The 21187-nt window shown below is 46.2% G+C and overlaps 1 protein-coding gene across 1 annotated transcript in view; it reads left to right on the top strand.

Moving 5' to 3' along the window:
* The window catches only part of ABCA1 (ATP binding cassette subfamily A member 1), a 140489-nt gene that overhangs the window by 41751 nt on the left and 77551 nt on the right, over positions 1-21187 (top strand). Inside the window, exons 4-5 of the mRNA XM_088838222.1 lie at positions 2061-2202; positions 3831-3949. Of these exons, the coding sequence (XP_088694348.1) occupies positions 2061-2202; positions 3831-3949 (261 nt within the window). The remainder of the gene's footprint in view (positions 1-2060; positions 2203-3830; positions 3950-21187) is intronic.

The following is a 21187-nucleotide window of genomic DNA, read 5'->3' as shown; positions in this document are numbered from 1 at the left end:
CCATTTGCATGAAAATGTAAACTGAAAAAAAATAGGTTTATGTCTTAGAGGGAGGTGGGAGCTGTGAGATGGAAGGAGTGCTCCGAGCTGGGCAGGAACTGAGGAAGTACTGTTGTCGGCTGGCCACCAGATGCTGCAGTAACTCTAGTGGGCCCATTCACTGATCCTTACCCTGCGCCAGGGACTCATACTTTGCCTATAAAAACTCATGTAATACTTACTGTGGCGCTGCAAAATGGATTCTATTGTTATCATCATTTTATAGATGAAGAAGTTGAGGGTTTAAGGGGTCACTGACTTGACCAAAGTCACTGTTTAGCAAGTTGCAGAGACTATTGTTCTGACCCTAAACCCTGTGAAGCTCTATGGCTCTTCACCACCTAGAGCCTTGGTTCTTAATGATTGTTAACTCTTTGGGGGTCACAGGTAATCCTGAGAATATGATGAGAGCTGGAGCCTTGGCCTTTCTGTCACAGGAATCCACACATGCTTGGTCTCAAGAGAGCCAGGTTCCAGGGCACATTTATCTTGATCTGCTTAAGCAGCTCCATGGCTCATGTCCATGAACCAAACTGTACTTTGATGCCTCTCACCAGTCCCTGTACATGCAGTCCTGCTGTTTGTAAGACGCTCCTCTGTAGTGAAGGTAAAGGAAAGAGAGGAGATGGCCTGCAAGGTGGGGCTTGTTGTTTTGGTGGATAGAGAAGCAGCAACAGCAACTAATGTAGCTTCACAGATGACATTTGATCCTAAGTCAGCACCTTCATCGAGTGCCTTTGAGCAGCTTGGGAGCTAGTGGAGAAGGTGAGCAGAGGTCCACAGAGGACAGCAATGGGGGTATTGAGAAGAGCCACCAGATAAAGGAGTTGTTCAGTTGCTAAGTCATGTCCAACTCTTCGTGACCCCATGGATTGCAGCACGCCAGGCTCCTCTGTTCTTCACTGTCTCCCGGAGTTCACTCAAGTTCATGTCCATTAAGTCGGTGAAGCCATCCAGCCATCTCATTCTCTGTTGCTCCTTCTCCTCCTGCCCTTAGTCTTTCCCAGGATCAGGGTCTTTTGCAATGAATCATATCTTTGCATCAGGTGGTCAGAGTATTAGAGCTTCAACTTCAGCATCAGTCCTTCCAATGAATATTCAGGGTTGATTTCCTTTAGGATTGACTGGTTTGATCTCCTTGCTGTCCAAGGGGCTCTTAGGAGTCTTATCGAGCACCACAATTTGAAAGCATCACTTGTTCGGCACTCAGCCTTCTTTATGGTCCAGCTCTCACATCCATGACTACTGGAAAAACCATAGCTCTGAGTATATGGACCTTTGTCAGCAAAATGTTATCTCTACTTTCTAATATAGTGTCTAGGTTTGTCGTAGCTTTTCTTCCAAGGAGCAAGCATCTTTTAATTTCATGGCTGCAGTCACCGTCCACAGTGATTTGGAAGCCAAAGAAAATAAAATCTGTCACTGCTTCCATTGTTTCCCTTTCTATTTGCCATAAAGTGATGGGACTGGACCTTAGTTTTTTTTATTTTTAATGTTGAGTTTTAAAGGAGGCCACAGGTGTAAGGGAAGGAACATGACTGAGATCACAGAAGCATGGGTTCTACCCCTGGTCCTGCCCATTGAGTCCCTGAGTGTTCTTTAGCCACTTTATCTCACCATGGTTTCTTCTTTCAAATATGAAGGAAGAGGATTAAGTCATCACCAGGGCCTCTTTGTATCTCGAAAGGGTGAAGTGGGTGGCCGAAGGTGAAGGAATGAGGATCTCATACTTGCTGCCCTCCAGGCACCTTCTGTGTATGATCTGGTCACTTCCCCAAGGCTGGTATCATGAATCCAACCCTACAAATGATGTCAGCTAGATTAAGAACTGCTATCTGATGCCACATTTCCAACTCATGATCAGTCGATGGTGGCAGACTTCTGGGATTCAGAGAATGGAACAGGTTTGGGATGGAACAATGTTTGGGTGGAACCAAAAGAGAAAAAGTTGCTGTCAAGTCCCAAATCCTTCAAAGCATTAATGTTTCTCCTTGTGTTTTTCTCTTCCTCAATTTCAACAGGCCACTTTCCAAACAAAGCCATGCCCTCTGCAGGAACACTTCCTTGGGTTCAGGGGATTATCTGTAATGCCAATAACCCCTGTTTCCGTTATCCAACTCCTGGTGAGGCCCCGGGAGTTGTTGGAAACTTTAACAAGTCCATGTAAGTACCGGATCAGGTTTTCTTTCCCAAACTTGTCAGTTAATACTTTCTCCTTCCTTTCTCAGACTCCAGGGAATTTTAAGTGGTTGGGTTTGAGTGAAGGTGCTTTTGTGAAGGTTTGTGTGATAAAGTCCAAAGAATGATACCAGGGAGAATTGCTGCCAAAATTTAAAACCTTGTAAGCTCATTTTGGTGCATTTTTTTAATATAGCTGACAGTTCTGTGGTTGGGGGCCTTTCCTTAAAAAACTGGCAGGTAGAGAGGTGAGGAGAGGGGAGGAGAGGGTGAGATGTATGGAGAGAGTAACATGGGAACTTACATCACCGTATGTAAAATACTTAGCCAATGGGAATTTGCTGTGTGGCTCAGGAAACTCAAACAGGGGTTCTGTATCAACCTAGAGGGGTGGGTTGGGGAGGGAAATGGGAGGGAGCTTCAAAAGGGAGGGGATATATGTATACTCATGGCTGATTCTTGTTGAGGTTTGACAGAAAACAGAAAAATTCTGTAAAGCAATTATCCTTCAATAAAAATTTTAATTAATTAAAAAAAAAGAAAAAAAAACTGGTAGGTAAGTAGAGAAGGGAGACACAGCACATCAGCCTCATGCATTGATGAGCAAACACTTATTTAGCAAACGTTTATTGTGTGTGGGAGACGGCTGGTCCAGAAGTTGGGATATAGAGGTGTGCAGAGGATGTGGCCTGTCCTCACGGAGCTCACAGCCAAGGCTGGGGGAGCTTGGGCCTTTCTGCTCTCGTATCACCTTTCTTCCTTCATATGTGCCCTATTACACTGCAGTGTCTGTCCTTCTGTCTACAGGTCTTTCTTGGCCCTGGGTGTAAGCTCCTTGAAGGCCATCTTTCATCACTTTTGTATTCCTGGCTCATGGTTTCAACAACAGACATAAGTAGGGCTGAGTAAGTGTTTGCCAACTGAGCCATTGAAGAGTCTTGGAAGACACAGAAGCATGGCGGGAGTTAGAAAGGACTAAAGATTGCAGGAGACGTAGCAAGACAGTTCTGAGGAAAGTGCCGCCGGGCAGGCAGGGCCCCATTACAACGCTCAAGGGCCCTAGCCTTTGTGACTTTCATGAACCCCCTTTCCCGCGCAACAGCATTAAAATTTTTATTTTTTAACTGTGTTGGGTATAAAGATGAGTATATTCCAGGCTAAATTAATTATATGCATTCTGAAATTTTTTCCTGATTTTAAAAGAAATTAAAAAATATTGTGGACCCCTAAGTGTATCTTGGGCCCTTGCACTGTGTCTGCTGTGTTTCATGGGTAAATTGGTTCGGGGGGCGTGCGTGCGTGCGTGCGTGTGTGTGTGCGTGCGCACGCGCGCATGTGCATGTGAGGGAGCGCTTCCTGCAGAGGCAGCCTGTGGACTGAGCGTTGAAGTCTGGTAAGGTTTGGTTGTGCAGGTACATGAGGATGAGTGTTTGGGGCAGGGTGGGTGGGAGCATAGCATTTCAGAGGCTGGGTGAGGGGGCAGCTGAAGTGGGTCAGAGGTGGCCCACAGGGTCCCTGCAGCTAAGCTGGGTGTTCCTGGCAGGTACTTTGTTCAAACTGGAGAGACAGCTGGTCTAACCAGGATGTTTCTGCTTTTCTTGCTCCCCCCGCAGTGTGTCTCGCCTGTTCTCAGACGCTCGGCGGCTTCTCTTGTACAGCCACAGAGACACCAGCATGAAGGACATACGCAAAGTTTTGAAGACGTTATACCAGATCGAGCGTTCCAGCTCACGTAAGCAAAAACCATCTGTGAATTGGCTCGTAATTGGAAATGAACCTGCACCAGGGAGAGACAGCAGCTGACGTGTCCTGGCGCTTGTTCCTTTTGGCTCTTTCCTGTGGGGTTTTCCTCCTCAGTGGCTAGGCTGTAAGGATGTATTTGAGAAGAAAGTATGGAGATTATGAGTGCCCTGGCCTCCTATGGGGACATAAAAGAAACCCCCAAGGGAGAAATGGCATTGGCTTGGCTTAAGGACAGTTAGGGGTGCAGGTTGCTGCCAACCTCATTTTATGGAGTTGGCCATATGGTTGCTGTGAATGGGCAGATGTGTAGACAGGGGATGCTTCTGTGTGTATAAGAGCAGATAAAGTTGCAACTTGCTATGGATAAGTGAAAGTTGAGCATTCACTTCTAAAAGAAAAACGCAGTTCATCATCCCCCTAGTCATTTGATTTAGCATTTGAACGTTTGAATGAGCATTTGAACCTCTGATCTCTAAAAAGTGACATCCTAATCTCTGATCTGGTGAGGGCCCAGGGAAGTTTATTGACATCTAGGAAGTGGCTGAGAGCAGTCAGCTTGCTGGCCGAGGCTCTCGCTGCCGAAGTCACCAGGGGGCAGCCTCCCAGGCAGTGGCTGACCAGGGGAACAGGGGATGGTGGGAGTATGCCCCCAGATGCAGGTTGTGATGGCCTGCATGGTCTATAGAGAATTCAGAAGCAGTAATGAAGCTGACTAAGAGTCAGTCGCTTTTTATCATCTCCATGCACTGGTGGTTCTAAACAGTGTTGAGTGATAAATTACCCCATCACCAATCAGCTGTCACCACTGCTCCAGGAAAATGCTTTTTTCTTAATTCGGTGTTTGGGAGAAATAGGTGGGTTGGCTTTTGCTGAGAGGCCTCCCAGTTTGCTATCCACTTGGTGAAAACAGAAATAGTGTAACGTGCTAGAGTTTAAACCAGGCTTGTATTGGAGCTTTCTCTTGGGTGGCTAGACTGTGCTTTACCTGGAGTCAAACTGTATGGGAGGTGGTGAGCAGGAGGGTGTCATTTCACAAGAAAAACAGGTATGACTGTACCTGGGCTCCGGGTCAGCTCTGAGGAGCTCCCAGCTGCTCTGCTCCTAGGTGCACAGCCAGGCCATCTGGATGCCATTTCCTTGCCCTGTAGGCCCCTATCCTGCACACCTGTCTGTCCCAGCACAGGACACAGAGAGAGACAACCACTACCAGTCAAGGCATTTGTCTTTCCTGATCTGCTGGGGGCCCCCTGCCTGGTAGACCAGAGACAGTCAGGGTTATTTCTTCTACTGCAGAGACAGTGTGACCCAGAGGAAAGAGTGCTACAATGTATTATTATGTAGCTTGGTGACTTTGTGAATAAGTCCCTTCAGGCCTTTTGGGGCCACACTTCTCATCTGTAAAATGGAGCCAGTAGGAGAACTTTAGCTCATAGGATTGTTGCGAGGAGTAGAGTAGTTGAAACATTTAACTGCTTAAAAACTGCATCTGCCACCGAGGAAACACTTAGTGAATGTGAGCTATGATGATTTTGGAGTGCTATCTTGGCCAAGCTGTTTAACCTCTCCAAGCCTTAATTTCTTCAGCTATGAATAATAGGTAACTTGCAGTGTGAAATGTGAACCCTCACAGAGTGTCTGGCGCATAGTAAATGTTCAATAAACGGGAGCCGATTTTACTCCTGTGTATCAGTGATGTATTTCTGAGCACCTGGCCTTGTTCTTCTGCCTTCCACTGCGTGGCTGGAGAAACGGACTGTGAATGGGGGACAGGGCGGGGAGTAGTTTCAGATCTCAGTGGGTACTTCCTAAGACACATAGAAATTAGAGACATGAGTCAGGGTTGAGAAGAGAAGCCAAACCTGCATTCAAACAACTTTCCTTTCACAGCTCTGAAGAGAGATCTCTGATTATGGTTGTCTCCTGTCAAAGCTTATCTCTCCGTTTACTCTGGTCTGCCCTGCAGCTACTTCTTAGGGCCACTTCTGCCCTGCAAGCTTCCACCTATCTTGGCTGTCTTGTAGCACCAAGCCCAGCCTCAGTTCAGAGGGAGATGTAGAGAAATGTTGCTTCTTCCAAGGCGGCATCAGTAACTTTTTGCTAAATTTGAATAACACTCTAGATTTCAGAGGGGCTTCCCAGGTGGTACTGGTGGTAAAGAACCCACCTCCAATGCAAGAGATGTAAGAGATGTGGGTTTGACCCTTGGGTTGGGAAGATTCCCTGGAGGAGGACATAGCAACCCACTCCAGTATTCTTGCCTGGAGAATCCCATGGACAGAGGAGCCTGGAGGGGCCTGGAGGTCTATAGTCCATAGGGTCACAAAGAATCAGACATGACTGAAGTGACTTAGCACACACACATGCATGCACTAGATTTCAGAGAGTCCAAGGCTGGGGTGTATCAGTGTAGATCCTGACTTAGGGACCTCTGTTTCTCTGCAGTGAAGCTCCTGTTCAGAGCATGATGGGCTCAGCTCACTTGTGCTGTCACTCTGCAGATGGAAAGGATCTTTGGTTGGAGTCCTGCCCTCATCAACCTTCTCTGCCTACTCCAGGGGTGGCAGGGACCTGCCTCTCCCATGGCAGATCATTTTGGGTATTGGCAGAATATCCAATATTAGAATATTGGTATTCTAATTATCAGAATATATTCACTGGTCTTACCCTCCCAGAGAAAGAGGCTGACCTATTTCTCTTGAAGTGTTTATAGACAACTCTTGTGTTTCTTTCCATCTCTTCCTGAAATCTGTTGTCTTTTTAGGTTAAAAGTCCTCCATTTCTCTTCTGGAAAGTCTGCCACCACCCCCCACCCCCCGCTTCCTGATTTCTGCCTCTCCTCTGGTTGGTTGTGTTTCAGTGTTTCTTTGTCTTTCTTGAAGTTTATCAGAAATTACAACAGTCTTCCAGCACAGAGCAGGAAGGGACTTTCACTCCCTTGCTCTGAGCACCATATTTCTGTAATGTAGCCTTGGATTGCATGAGGCTTTTTGGCATCCACGTCATAGTTGACTCATTCTCCATGTGCAGTCAACATGAGCTGCAGAGCCTTTTAAATACAGAGTATCGCAAGTTACTTGTTCTCCATTTCTGAATTGTGCTGTTGGCCTTTTGAACCTAAAGGGAGAATATCTGTCTCTTTTCTGTTTTACATTTTTAGATTCCCTATGTCATCTCTTCCTACTCTGTTTCAGATTCTGTTTTTTCCATGTATTATATTTACTACTGCTGCTTGTTCCCTGTCATGTAGAAATTTGATAAATAGCTCTCTTTGTTCTCATCCAAGTCGTTGGTGATTATGAGACCAGCGTTGGAGGTTTGGATCGGTCCAGTGAAGACTAACAGCCCCTTTGGACAGTGCCATTCAGGCTGTTACAGACCTACCAACCCATGTTGTCTTTGTGCTGGACCACCAGGCTCCTGTGATCTGGTTAGAGGACTTATCTTGTTCTTCCCTTTCACGTCACCTGCTATCTCCATTGATACATCCACAGATAATTTGTGGATAGGGGGACGTCTGCTCAAATACTCTTTTCTAGTCCCATGGTTTGCTGGGCTAGGGCATTGTTTTATTTCCACTTGTTGGATGAAACCTTAGGTGTCAGTTCATTTATAGACAAATGGGTTGATTGAATCAAATGTTCAGCCAGTATTTATTGAACGCTAATATGTCCCAACCTCTGTTCTGGGTGCTGGGACATAGAAGTGTACAGAACAAATATGGCCCCTGTCCACACGGAACTTCTATTCCAGAAAAAAGACTGTGATCCAGCCAGAGGTGGGGAGGGACTTTCCCAAGTTTGCATAGCCACCAGAGGGATATTCTGGGAATGGAATATAGCTAAACCTCTGCTGCTCCATGCAGTGCTCTTTCTACAGTGTTCTCTTGTGCTGTTCTAATTGTTCCATGAATCTCCCAACTGGGAGGATCTCCAGTTCAAGAGTTAAGTCATAGTCAAGTCTTCATATCCTTGAAACCATCCTAAAAAGTACATGTAGGAAGCTTTACAGAGGGTCCTCACTCAGTTTTCTCATCACTGGAACTTTTTGGACATTTTATTTTCTTCCTAAATGTATATCCGTCCAGGTTGGACAGGGATTAAATTAAGGTTTGGGAGTCTAGGTGAGGAACATTCACTCTTCTTAAGACCCCGTCATGACTCCAACCCAGTGGAAACATAAAAGTTGCATAGATTCTCAAAAGCTCTAGAAAAAGTGACAGGTCTAGATTCTGTCTCTGTGAGATGCAGTCTGGCAAGAAAGAGCGTATCTTTAAGTGAATCTTGTATGATATCTGAGATGGTTTTGAGCAGTACACAAATGACAACTTTTAATTTTAACCTACCTCAAAATAATTTCACCGTATTATTGCTTAGGAGGCTGTTAAATAGGGAAAAATTACTTAAGGTTAATTTAAAGACGATATCATTTTGTGTGGGTGTGGTGAAACTTGTGTGAGTAGTTTTGTAGAGATGGGAGATTGGAAATTGCTGCTGTAAGAGAAAACATTTTGGGTTTTGTATTAAGATTTGTTTGGGAGGAGTGATGTCACCAAGATGGTAAAAATAGGTCTTTGCTGACTTTACTCCTCCCACAAAAAGAATCCTTTGGGGAACAAAATCAGGCTCTGTCCCTCATTCAGTGTGAAACTTGGGCATGCTTTGATTTATTCTGACCCTCAGTTTACCTGAAAAATGGAGATCAGGTATTCTCTGGGTTGTGTTTAGTTGCTCAGTCGTATCTGATTCTTTTCAACCCCATGGACTGTAGTCCGCCAGGCTCCTCTGTCCATGGGAATTCTCCAGGCAAGAATACTGGAGTGGGTTGCCATGCCCTCCTCCCAAACCAGGGATCCAAACCATGTCTCCCGCCTTGCAGGTGGATTCTTTACTATGTGAGCCACCAGGGAAGCCCTGTGGGTTGTTGAATGTTACATCAGATGACATTGTGTGGATGGATGACTGATAGTGAGGTCATAGCACACAGCTGACATGGAATTAATCTGAGTTAGTTTATCTCCCGATCTGTTTCTGGCTACCTGTTTGGCTTTACCAGTTTGTTAATCTTCTCTGGGCCTCAGCTTTCCTTGCCTTGAAATTGGGACTTTGGTGAAATAACCTGAACATGTTGTCTCTTGGAAACTTGGTACCTGGGTGGGGGATCACCTGGGACTGACTAGTGCTGTAGGCTGGCCCCTGCTTGTGGCCCCTGGAGGGCAGGGTTGGGCCTTGTTTATAACTCTGTCCCAAGCATCAACAAGATAGCACAGTACAATCAGGCACATGGCAAGCAGCCAGTGAATCTTTGCGGAATGAAGATGAGAGATGATACCTGTCCTTTCTGCTTCACAGAGTATTTTGAGGGTCAAATGAAAGCACCTTGAAAAGTATAAAATCCCAGCACATGTCATTTTCAAGTTGATCCATTGTGTGAACCCAGGTCCCCAGGGGTTTCAATTAATAATAATGACAAAAAAAAAGTCTTAAGAACAGTCGTGGCTTGCTTTCTTCTACAAGGTTTCAGTTCAGTTCACTCGCTCAGTCGTGTCTGACTCTTTGCGACCCCATGAATCACAGCACGCCAGGCCTCCCTGTCCATCACCAAATCCCGGAGTTCACTCAAACTCATGTCCACCGAGTCGGTGATGCCATCCATCCAGCCATCTCTTTCTCTGTCGTCCCCTTCTCCTCCTGCTCCCAATCCCTCCTAGCATCAGAGTCTTTTCCAGTGAGTCAGCTCTTCGCATGAGGTGGCCAAAGTATTGGAGTTTCAGCTTTAGCATCAGTCCTTCCAATGAACACCCATGATTGATCTCCTTTAGAATGGACTGGTTGGATCTCCTTGCAGTCCAAGGGACTCTCAAGAGCCTTCTCCAGGACCACAGTTCAAAAGCATGAGTTCTTCGGCGATCAGCTTTCTTCACAGTCTGACTCTCACATCCATACATGACCACGGGAAAAACCATAGCCTTGACTAGGTGGGCCTTTGTTGGCAAAGTAATGTCTCTGCTTTTTAATATACTATCTAGGTTGGTCATAACAGGAATAAGTGACTTTTAATTTCCTGGCTGCAATCAGCATCTGCAGTGATTTTGGAGACCAAAAAAATAAAGTCTGACACTGTTTCCACTGTTTTCCCATCTATTTCCCATGAAGTGATGGGACCAGATGCCATGATCTTTGTTTTCTGAATCTTGAGCTTCAAGCCAACCTTTTCACTCTCCTCTTTCACTTTCATCAAGAGGCTTTTTAGTTCCTCTTCACTTTCTGCCATAAGGGTAGTGTCATCTGCATATCTGAGGTTATTGATATTTCTCCCGGCAATCTTGATTCCAGCTTGTGCTTCTTCCAGCCCAGCATTTCTCATGATGTACTCTGCATAGAAGTTAAATAAGCAGGGTGACAATATACAACCTTGACGTACTCTTTTTCCTATTTGGAACCAGTGTGTTGTTCCATGTCCAGTTCTGACTGTTGCTTCCTGACCTGCATACAGGTTTCTCAAGAGGCAGGTCAGGTGGTCTGGTATTCCCATCTCTTTCAGAATGTTCCACAGTTTATTGTGATCCACACAGTCAAAGGCTTTGGCATAGTCAATGAAGCAGAAATAGATGTTTTTCTGGAACTCTCTTGCTTTCTCCATGATCCAGCGGATGTTGGCGATTTGATCTCTGGTTCCTCTACGTTTTCTAAAACCTGCTTGAACATCTGGGAGTTCACGGTTCACATATTGCTGAAGCCTGGCTTGGAGAATTTTGAGCATGACTTTACTAGCGTGTGAGATGAGTGCAATTGTGCGGTAGTTTGAGCATTCTTTGGCATTGCCTTTCTTTGTGATTGGAATGAAGTCTGACCTTTTCTTTCTACAAGGTTTACTTTCCAGAAAAAATGAAGTTGCTCAGTTGTGTCCGACTGTGATCCCATGGACTCTTCTGTCCATGGGATTTTCCAGGCAAGAATACTGGAGTGAGTTGCCATTTCCTGGAAAGCCTGCTATGAGTCCAGAGGCTTGAAGTGGATTTACTGAGAAACTAAAGGATTTTCACTTTCAGAACCCCCTTCCAAGGCCCTGGTAGGGATCTCAGCAATCAAAACTTGCCGAAATAGGATGTTTAAAAAATGCTGTTTTTCTTAAAGAGATCCCTCCAAACTGTCAGCCTCAAGCTTTAGACAGTAGCATCTGCCCCTCCAGAGACCTGGGGGGATGGGAAGGACTGTCTTCTTCCTTGGTCTCTTCGTCCACACCACCCTCCAGGCTTGTGCACCACTCCAGTCCACTGTCTCCTCTTGGGAACCTGGCATTTTCCAGTGGGAGGGCCAGCAGACTGGTTAGAACTAAGGCCTTTTCGATGGGGCCAGATCAGGACTGGGCTGGGGAAGGAGGTGTCCCTTTGCTTTCTTCTTTGTCTTTACTGTTTATTTCATTTGTGCTGTGCTGTGCTTAGTTGTGCAGTTGTGGGCAACTCTTTGTGACCCCATGGATTGTAGCCGGCCAGGCTCCTCTGTCCATGGGGGTCCTCTAGGCAAGAATACTGGAGTATGCCATGCCCTCCTCCAGGGGATCTTTCCAACCCAGGGATCAAACCCAGGTCTCCCGCATTGCAGGCAGATTCTTTACCATCTGAGCCATGAGGGACGTCCTTATTTCCTTTAGAACTACTTAAAATGTGTTGCTCACTGATACCTAATGGGCTTATTAGCTTGCTTCCTGCTGGATGTTTCTGCTCAAACATTGATTTTGCTCCAGTGTCTTGCTCCTTTCTCAAATACTGGCATCTGGACTACAGCTTTCCTTCATCTCTATGGCAACATGGGCTTGAACCCTCTCGAGTTTATACCATATGTAGCGGTTAAGGCTTCCTACTTGGCTGGAAGTTGGTAGGGGCACCTCCTTGGGGGGGGCCACCCTCACATCTCCTGCACGAAGTTCCCCAACTCCCCACTGTCTCTCATTTTCATAGGTAGCTGGGCTCTTGTCTCCTGGGTTCTTGTCTCTTGTCTCTTAACCCTGGATGCTCCCTCAGCCTCCCCATTTCTCATGCTGGTCCAGGGACAATTCCTTGGCTTGAAGTTGTTGTTCAGTCGCTTGGTCGTGCCCAACTCTTTGTGACCCCGTGGACTGCAACACGCCAGGCTTCCCTATCCTTCACTATCTTCTGGAGTTTGCTCAAACTCATGTCTGTTGAGTCGGTGATGCCATCCAACCATCTCATCCTCTGTCGACCCTTTCTCCTCATGCCCATAATCTTTCCCAGCATCAGGGTTTTTTCTAATGAGTCAGTTCTTTACATCAGGTGGCCAAGCTATTGGAGCTTCAGCTTCAGCATCAGTCCTTCCAATGAATATTCAGGGTTGATTTCCTTTAGGATTGACTGGTTTGATCTCCTTGCTGTCCAAGGAACTCTCAAGAGTCTTCTCCTTCTTGGCTTGAGGCACTGTTGTTTCTTTATCATTATCTGCTATGGCCTGGTGCAGTGGACAGGGCTCTGGATTCTGTCCTGTAGCTGGAGGGCCAGATCCCCAATCTCTGCTGTGCATGGGACTCAGCAGCTTTCCTTCTCAGCCAAGATCTTAGGTCTCTATGTGTCTGGCTCTGTCTCGCATTATAGCCACAGCGGTCCTTTTAACAGAAGTCCAGTGGGTACTAGGGCTTCCTTTGTGGCTCAGCTGGTGAAGAATCCACCTGCAATGTGGGAGACCTGGGTTCGATCCCTGGGTTGGGAATATTCCCTGGAGAAGGGAAAGGCTACCCTCTCCAGTATTCTGGCCTAGAGAATTCCATGGACTGTATGGTCCCTGGGGTTGCAAAGAGTCAGACACGACTGAGCACTTTGACTCACTCACTCAGTAGGTGCTCTGTGGGACTTCAGAAGATCATTTTTCTGGACCTGCTGAATTGGGCCAAGTGAGGTAGGGGGGACAGTTAAGGGAGGCCTTTCAGGCTTTACTTAGGCTGCCAGGTCACACATTTCTGAGGATGCCATGTATGCCGCGATCTGTGTGAATGGCACTTCCCATGAGAACAGTGCTCCATGAAGTTGGGTGCATTAGCTCAGCTTCCCCTGATGAGCACTAGGTTTACAACTGGCTTCCCATAACTCCCGATTCAAGGGCTTCTGTAGTGCCTTCTCTCCAGAATGCAGCATCCTCTGAAGCTCATGAGAACTTTGCTAGGAAAGAAAAGCAAGGAAGAACTTTGGGCACTGTGTCGCTGCACTGGAGTTGTCCCTTTGGAAGACATCCCGTATTGTTGAGGTCAAGGGTCAGAAGAGGGAAGAACTGGAGGGGAGGCCCGGGGCAGTACTGATCCTGTCCTGGCTCTTGAGTCTGTCCATCCCTTTGGCAAGACTTTTGAGTGTCAATGGTCTGGCTGTTATTTGCTATGTATTCATGTTACAAATCTGGCTTGTTTGGCCTTTTTGATGTGGCTCTGACCGAGTTTTGTGAAATAAGTCCAGAGGGTTATGCTGGGGTTTACTTAGGGAAATGGATCATAACTTTCTGGCTGTTGGGTTTACAGGTAATACTGAAAACTCACTGCATGGACCTTTAATTCTACTTTAATCTTTTAAAGTCAGAAAGACCTGATCCCCTGAGGGCAGGGCAGGCTTTGGTGACATGGCAAGTTAGCTGGCTGTGGCAGGGAGTTGAGGGAAGGAGGTTGTAAAATTATCATCTTGTAAACATCCAGTTGGCAGCCAGAATGCCTTGGTCCAGATCCCGGCTGTGCTGCTTAGTGACTGTGTGACCTTGGGTAATTCTGTGTCTTTGTGTCTCAGTTTTCTCAAAGGCGTTAACAGTCCTCTCTTAGGGCTATCATGGGGAATCACGAGCATGAGCGCCAATAAGCATAAAGCATTTGGCACAATATTTGGCACATCATAAACACCTCATTTATACTTCGGTTCATTATATGACCATCATGTGAGATAGGGAATTTTGTTCCTCTTTGTGTACACAAAGGAGCTAAAGTTCAGAGAGGCCAAGTTATTTGCCTGAGGAAGCACAGCTGGCAAAGGGCGTGAAGAGGACTGGAACTCCAGACTTTCACTCTCGGCTAGTATGTTATTACAGTCTATAGAGAGCAGTCCAGGGTAGCCAGAAAATGTCTCAGGTCACAGGATACTGGGCATGGATGGACTGGGATCAGAGCAGCGACAACAGGGCTTCCGAGAGAAATGCCAGATTTCCTCCTCTTCCTGGCTTAATGGTAGTAGACATGGGTGGAACTTTCCCCAAGGCCCGTGTAGAAAAGAACATCCTGTGACTCACAGCCACTTCTCCTTCTCTGCCTAACTCCTTTCCTTCCATATGAGCAGCTGCTGAAGTTGAGGCTACAGCCTCAAAGTTTCTTTTCTGTCCTTGTGGGGCCCCTCATGGGTCATCTCGGGAAATCAGATGACCCGTGTGTCAACATTATATCATCAAATTGGAAATCCTTGACATTTTTGGGTGATTGCAATTCATGTCGATATGCACATATCAGAAGTTCTGACTTGAGACCTTCGAGTTTCACAGTGTGGAAGTTCCTGTCCAAGCCAGGCAGTGTCTCAAAACCCAGCCTGTTTGTTTCCATTCAGGGCAGGGTCTGGCCCCAGCTTGGGCTGCCATCAGGGGGATGCAGTGCTGTACTGCTGTATGGAAATATTGCTCAAACTAAATTGAATCAAAGGTCAGCTCTGCCCAGACAAGAATAGAAAGCACAATTGTACTCGACTACTGGACGGCATGTACCACACGGTATCAGACTGCCTTTAGAGAGTTTGGATTGTTAACATCAAGAATAGTGTTTCATGTCTCTTGCTTTCCCAGTTTGAGAGTTATTTACACTGTGGGTGGCAAAGAGCAATATGGAACTCCAGTTTGTTTCTCCTTGAAATTTTTCCATTTCTACCGCTCTCATCACTGTTGCGTTTAGGTCCAGAGGGGCAATCTTAGAGTGACACTTTGTCCAACAGACTAAGTTGTACCAGGTAATGACGCCATTTTACATTTAAATATGTTATTACATTCAAGTCTTACAAGGCCTTGGTATTATTAGCTCCATTTTATTGATGAGGAAACTGAGATTCACAGGTTACGTCTTTTGCCCAAGGTGATTGAGTAAAGCTGTGAATTGAATCAGTGTCTGTCTGATCTGCTGGTTCAGCATCTTTGCACCATCTCATGTTGCCATATTGCCTTATTCCACGAGTAGCATGGCCAACTTTTGATGGCAAAATCATTATAAAGCATTTTAAAAGAATAAAATGATTTACTTAATTCCTATATAGTTGAAAGAGCTAAAGGTTTGTAAGCCAGAGCCGATTGGGTTCAGATTTACCACTTGCTTGCTCTGTGGCCTTGAGCAGGATGTTAACATCTCTGGGTCTGTTTCCTTATTTGAAAAATGGGAAAAATAATACCTTTCCCATAACCTTGTTTTAAGGATTGTAGAAAATAATCCATATAATGTATCTGATGCTTGGTACATGTTAATCCCCTTCCTCTGCCAACAAAGCACAACCATGTCCGTTAAGACGTTTTATTAATTTTAAAAATAAGAGAAACTTAAGCAATTTATATGTTATATATGAACAATTCTTCCTAATCCAGGCCTGGAAAGAACCCATTCTCAGCCCCTAATTCATAAACTTATCTTCCTTCCCCCTGTTCCCTGGTTTCTCAGGGCCCTGCAGGGTGATTCTGATCCCTAACTCATGGTGCTAAGAGCCTCTGGTCTCATTTTTAAGCAGAACACTGAGTTCCTCCAACTCTGCTCTTTCTTCCCAGATCACTTTCTGTTGGCCCATTATGTTTGATTTGGTCTTTCTGTTTCTGGACTCTGTTTCCTCCTACTTTGATCTCACCTTCTCTCTGTTCCTTGCCTTTTCCGAGTATCCTCCTCTTCCTTTCTACCTCCCTGGCCTTCAAAGGGGCCTCCACACAGTGTTTACCCAGCTGTTTTTTTGCTTTGTCTAATGATGACTTCTTGTCTCTTCCTCTCTTTCTCTTTAGGTCTGGAACTCCCTGGGGCTAATGCTACCTCCCCACTGTTATCTTTCTTCTCCTTCTGGGCTTCCCAAGCCAGCTTGACTGTGCCTCCCATCCCCATTGCATTTACAGAGCTCGTGACCAGTGTGAACAGCTCACCCACCCTCTCCCTCTGGGGCCACAGTCTCCATTGGCTGTTTGGGGGCCTGTTTACCATTCAGCTTCTTATCAGCTATCATGAATCCTTGTTCCAGGGGCTCCTGACCACTTCTTCCTCATTGTCCACTTCTCAGTAAGACAGGTATGCTGTTGCCTTAGCAGATGGATCCAGGCAAGACGTGTCAGGTCTCTTCCCATCCCCTGATTTCAGTGTTGACTGATTCTGGAGTGGCACAGTGGGCTGGGAGGTTCACAGCTCTGTTCCCTGACCTTCTGTCCCTGTCTTCTTGGAAGGCAAGGGCAGGGATCCTGTCTTTGTACAGCATCTCTTTTATTACAGATTCCTGCCTTCAAGGAGCACCGAGAAATATTTCTACTTGGAACTATAGCTATAGTGTTTTGACTTCAGTAGCTGTTTAGGAATTTGTTGATTAATTAATTCATCAAATTCCATTCTATGTAGAATAAGGACTGTGTAGTTCCTGGAGCTGTGATGGTCCCATGGGTCTCAGAAGACTCCGGCTTCCCCAGGACTTGCCATAAAGGGATCAGGAAGCACAACCTTAAATATTGTAGTTTCTCTAAGGAACTCTTCACTTGTGTCATCTAAGACTTTATCAACATTTGTTTTGTTTTGAACTTGTTTAATTTCTCCACTTGTATTTTCTGTTTGAGCAAATTACAGGAGATAGTGGAGGACAGGGAAGCCTGGCTTGCTGCAGTCCATGGGGTCACAAAGAGTTGGATATGACTGAGCAACTGAACAACAACAAATATTCTCTTGCAGTATGTGTGAGTCAGTATTCGGGGCACTCTATACTGTCATTACTGTTTACCTAATCCACCCCCTAGTTGGAGGGTGATCAGATAGCTGATCTCCATTTACAGAAAAATGTAGGGTCGGAGAGTTTAAGCCTCCAAGGGCACGTAACTGGAAAATTCTGGAACTGAGATAGGAACCAGGTTAGCCGGACTCCAGAACTTGGGATCTTTCAAGAGTGTATCAGTATCTTGGCAAGCCCTCACTGTAGAGAAGGAAACTTCTGGGTTGGGAACCCTGGCCCAGATGAACAGCAAGAGTTCCCGAAGCTGTGTGCCCCCGGCTCCCAGCCTCCTCTCATCTGCTCTAAGGAGTCACCCCAGGGAGCAGCCAGGTCACCCTGTCTTACCCCCTTTTCCAGAACCCTGAACTTCCCAGGAAGCCCTGGTTTTCGTGGGGAGGGTCCAGCTGTCTCAGTGAAGCAGGCGGGAGCTATCCTTGAAGAAGAAAGTGGAGCCCTAGCATCAGGAAAACAAACTGAAACACAAAAACACCCCAGAAGACACCTGAGTACATTTGTTTCCATCTCTTTTCTGGCAGAGAGATGTTTTGCAGTCTCGTTTATACAAGGTCCTGCCTAAGCCAAGTAAAGCCAGGAGTGAGAATCTGGCCGCAGTTTCTCTAGGCCGTTGCCTCTGGAACAGGGTCAGGGCTGGGAGACCCTCCTTGGTTTCTTTTAAGAAGAGTATCTGGGCCTTGGAAGCTGACATGATCTTTCTCTACTTCTCTCTCTTTTTTTTTTTTTATTTGCCTCTTCCACCCACTTCTCAAGCAGCTGATCGCTGTGGTTTCTTTTCATGTTAAACAAAAGAGACTACTGCGATCTTGAAACTGGAGCCGGGGACTGGAGGGCACTGACCGAGAGTAACCCCGCTGCAGGCTCTGCTGAGGACTGCCCTCCTCCGCCTTCCTGGGCTGCTGCCCTCCCTCTTCCCTGCTTCTCCGCTGTGCTCAGGCAGGCTGGGAAGAAGCAGAAGGAACACTAACTGGCCATGAGAGCATCCTCCCACGCCCACCCCACGTATCCCCCTGGTGCAGTGATCCTCCCCACCACACCCTTCTCCCCTGCCATGAAAGTGTTCCCTTAGCCTGCTCAGAGAGGCCCGGCCCTGAGGACTGGCACAGAACTGAGGGTTCTGTCCTGTTTGTCCTCCGCCCACAAACACACATTTCACTTGTTTTGTTCTTTGGACTCCAAGCTCCTGAATTGGTTTCTTTTTTTTCCCCTTCCTTTTATTTGCCCTACCTCCCTGCATACAAAGCAAAGCTCTCTGGAAAAGGACAGACCACTGCTGGCTTCTCCAGGCAAAATCAACGAGGCTGATTTCAGCTGATCAAATATTTTGGTCCACATTGGAGATATGGCAACAGGAGAGCTCTTGGAGCCGTTTGCTGGATGGTGACTTTCAATCTTCTCTTTAGGCAGCAGGGACCCATGTTTAATTTAGTGACCGGTCCAGTTCCCTGATGACTATATTCTGTGACAGTATTTATAGCCTCTCAGTTACCCTTGTAAACTCCTGAGGCTCTTTCCCTCCGAAAGACTACTTTCACTTTCTTGATCTTTGTTTTCATAACAACCTATGAATGTTACTAGCCCATCTTACATCTAAGGAAACTGAGACCCAGAGAGATTCAGAAACGGAGAAAAGTGAGGCTCACAATTGCACAGTTAGGAAACAGCTGAGCTGGGACCTGAATTCAGATTTTCTAATGCCAAGTCCAATGCTGATTTAATTTAATCCCAAGTGTGCCTTTTAGTACCAACAATAAGACGATCCCTGAGATCTTCTATAACCCACACATTACAGATAGGAAAATTGAGGTCATGTCAGCTCACATGGAAAGAGTTAAATGGCCAAGTAAGTGACTGTCTTTTCCATTAAGTGTTTTCTATCTAGCGTCCAATGACTGGTTTTTCTTACTAGTCATCTTCTATCTGTGCCCATCCCTGCAGTGATGTTGTAGAGGTGATCATTCCCACTGATTCTCTGTAAAATGCTAGATTTCTTTATTCTTTTCTAAAGTTCTGATTAGGCAAACCAGTCAGCTTCAACCTTTTCTTCACCTTATAACAGTGTCAGCAGAAAGAATTTATAATTCTTTCTGACTCAGGAACTCAGCCAGGCAAATATATAACGCACACATACACACACACACGCCTTGGATCAAAAATTCAATATTGACTTGGTTAGCAAAGTCACTTCTGTGTTCTTATCTATTCTGAAAGCATATACTTTAGGATCAGACTAGCATTGAAGCTAATGAGGTGTCTTTCCTGAAAGTGATGATGATATTAGCCATCTTTATTGAGGGCTTTTCTTGGTTCTAGGCCTTATGCTGGGACTTCAGGTACATTTCTCTTTTAACCCTCAGCTCAGTGCAGTGAGGTAGATGCTTGTCATCCTCATTTATCCTGTTATGGACACTTCTTGTGCCCTGCTTCCAGCTCCCACATGCCTGACTGTCTTCCTGACCCTGGGCTGATGCAGCTGAGGAGGTTAGAAAAACTCTAGCACTATCTTGACCTAGTTTGTCTCACACTCCTGTCCTGTTTGACCCTTCCCTACCCACAGCAGGTCATCTCAGTTCATTACTTGATTCACTCATATGTGTTCATCCACTCCTTCATCATCCACCACTGATGGGATGCCTCCTTAGTGCCAGGCACTGCTGTCCTTTTGAGTAAGTCCTGGTCCTCAAGGACTTCTTTTCTTCTGGAGAAAATGACGTGGTCTCAGACAACTGCAGCTCAGGGGAAGCACACATAGGAGGCTATTAGGGTATGGAGGAATGGCCACCTGACTCAGCTTGAGGGTGTCGTGGCAGGACAGGCTTCCTGGAGGAGATGACTCATGGCCCAGATCTTAAAGAAGGGTAGGAGTTAGCTAGGGCAAGAGGAGAAGGGCCATTTCAGATATCGGGCTTTCTTGATATTATTGGCTTCTCCACTCATTTTCCTGCCAAGAAAAAAATGGAGAAAACTTGAGACCCAGGTACAAAAGCACCCTACCCTGGCCTCACATTGTACCTCGTCCTCTTCCTTTCACCATCCTACTCCCCAGGTCTTAGGTTCTGAGGAAGCTCTTCTGTGCTTATCTGCTTGTGTGTTTATTTATTCACTCAGAAACATTGAGAACCGCATGTGCACAGATAGCACTCCCTCTACAGGGAGTCCTGGTCCCTGCATCACGGGAGGCCTTCCTTACCCTCTCCTCATCAGCCACAGCCTCTGGATATTTCTGGCTGGCTGTTCTTTTCCAGAACCTGGCTTCAGTCTGTTCAGACTGACTCCCCCCCTTGAAACAGATGAGCCTCATCTGGGTCAAATGCTTCCATGAGTTGCCTTCCTTTGGCTCTATCATCCCTCACTCTGCTTTTTCTATCGATTTGCCTCTTCATCACCCTTATCATCCTTGGAAGTTCCTTGAGGGAAGTGTCTGTGTCCCTACCTTTTCTCTATACATCATTGTGGTACACTGGTCAAGATGAGTGAAGTAAACCCATCTCAATAATCACAAAATTATTACCATTTTTTGAGCAACTACCATGAACCCCTTGCTCACTATTCATGAAAGTCGCCCTCCAGGCTCCTCTGTCCATGGGGATTCTCCAGGCAAGAATACTGGAGTGGGTTGCTATGTCCTCCTCCAGGGAATCTTCCCAACCCAAGGATCAAACCCAGGTCTCCTATATTGCAGGCGGATTCTTTACCATCTGAGCCACCAGGGCAGCATTCATGTATTACATGCAAATATCTCTAATCCTCATACCTTTGAAAAGTGGGTACTGTTACCCTTACCTCCTAGGTCAGAAATCTTGGGCTCAGGAAGGCAAAATGAATTTCTCAAAGCCATGCAATTCATAAACAGCAGAGTCCAGCATCAAAGTTAAGTTATTCTGTCCCCATACCCCTGAACTTTTCATTTCACTATAATGTTTCCCAAACTTGGCTGGAATCATCATGGTGGAGTTTTATAAAATTCTGATGCCTGAGTCTTAGCCCCAGAAGTTCTGATCACGCAGAAGTTGTTAGGGGGTGTGGCCTGGGCATTGGGATTTTTGTGAAGCCCCCTCAGGAGTCTCACGGGAGCTGAGGTTGAGAAACACTGCACATTGCCCTGTCTTCCTGTGCCCATGCTGGCTGCACCTTGCTGTTGGTGGCGTGTAAATCCGAATCCACGTGTATGGGATCCATGTGACCAGATGGCAGGTTCTTCGTAGCCAGGGGTCTTTGGTGTTCACTGCTGCATGGCCGCCTCACCACCCTGTGCACGTG

Source organism: Moschus berezovskii, chromosome 7 (genome assembly GCF_049115385.1).
Source record: "Moschus berezovskii isolate FMDL1 chromosome 7, NW_MosBer_1.0, whole genome shotgun sequence".
NCBI classification, from domain to species: domain Eukaryota; kingdom Metazoa; phylum Chordata; class Mammalia; order Artiodactyla; family Moschidae; genus Moschus; species Moschus berezovskii.
The sequence above is the reverse complement of the archived record's forward strand: the minus strand, read 5'-3'. Positions and strand labels throughout refer to the sequence as shown.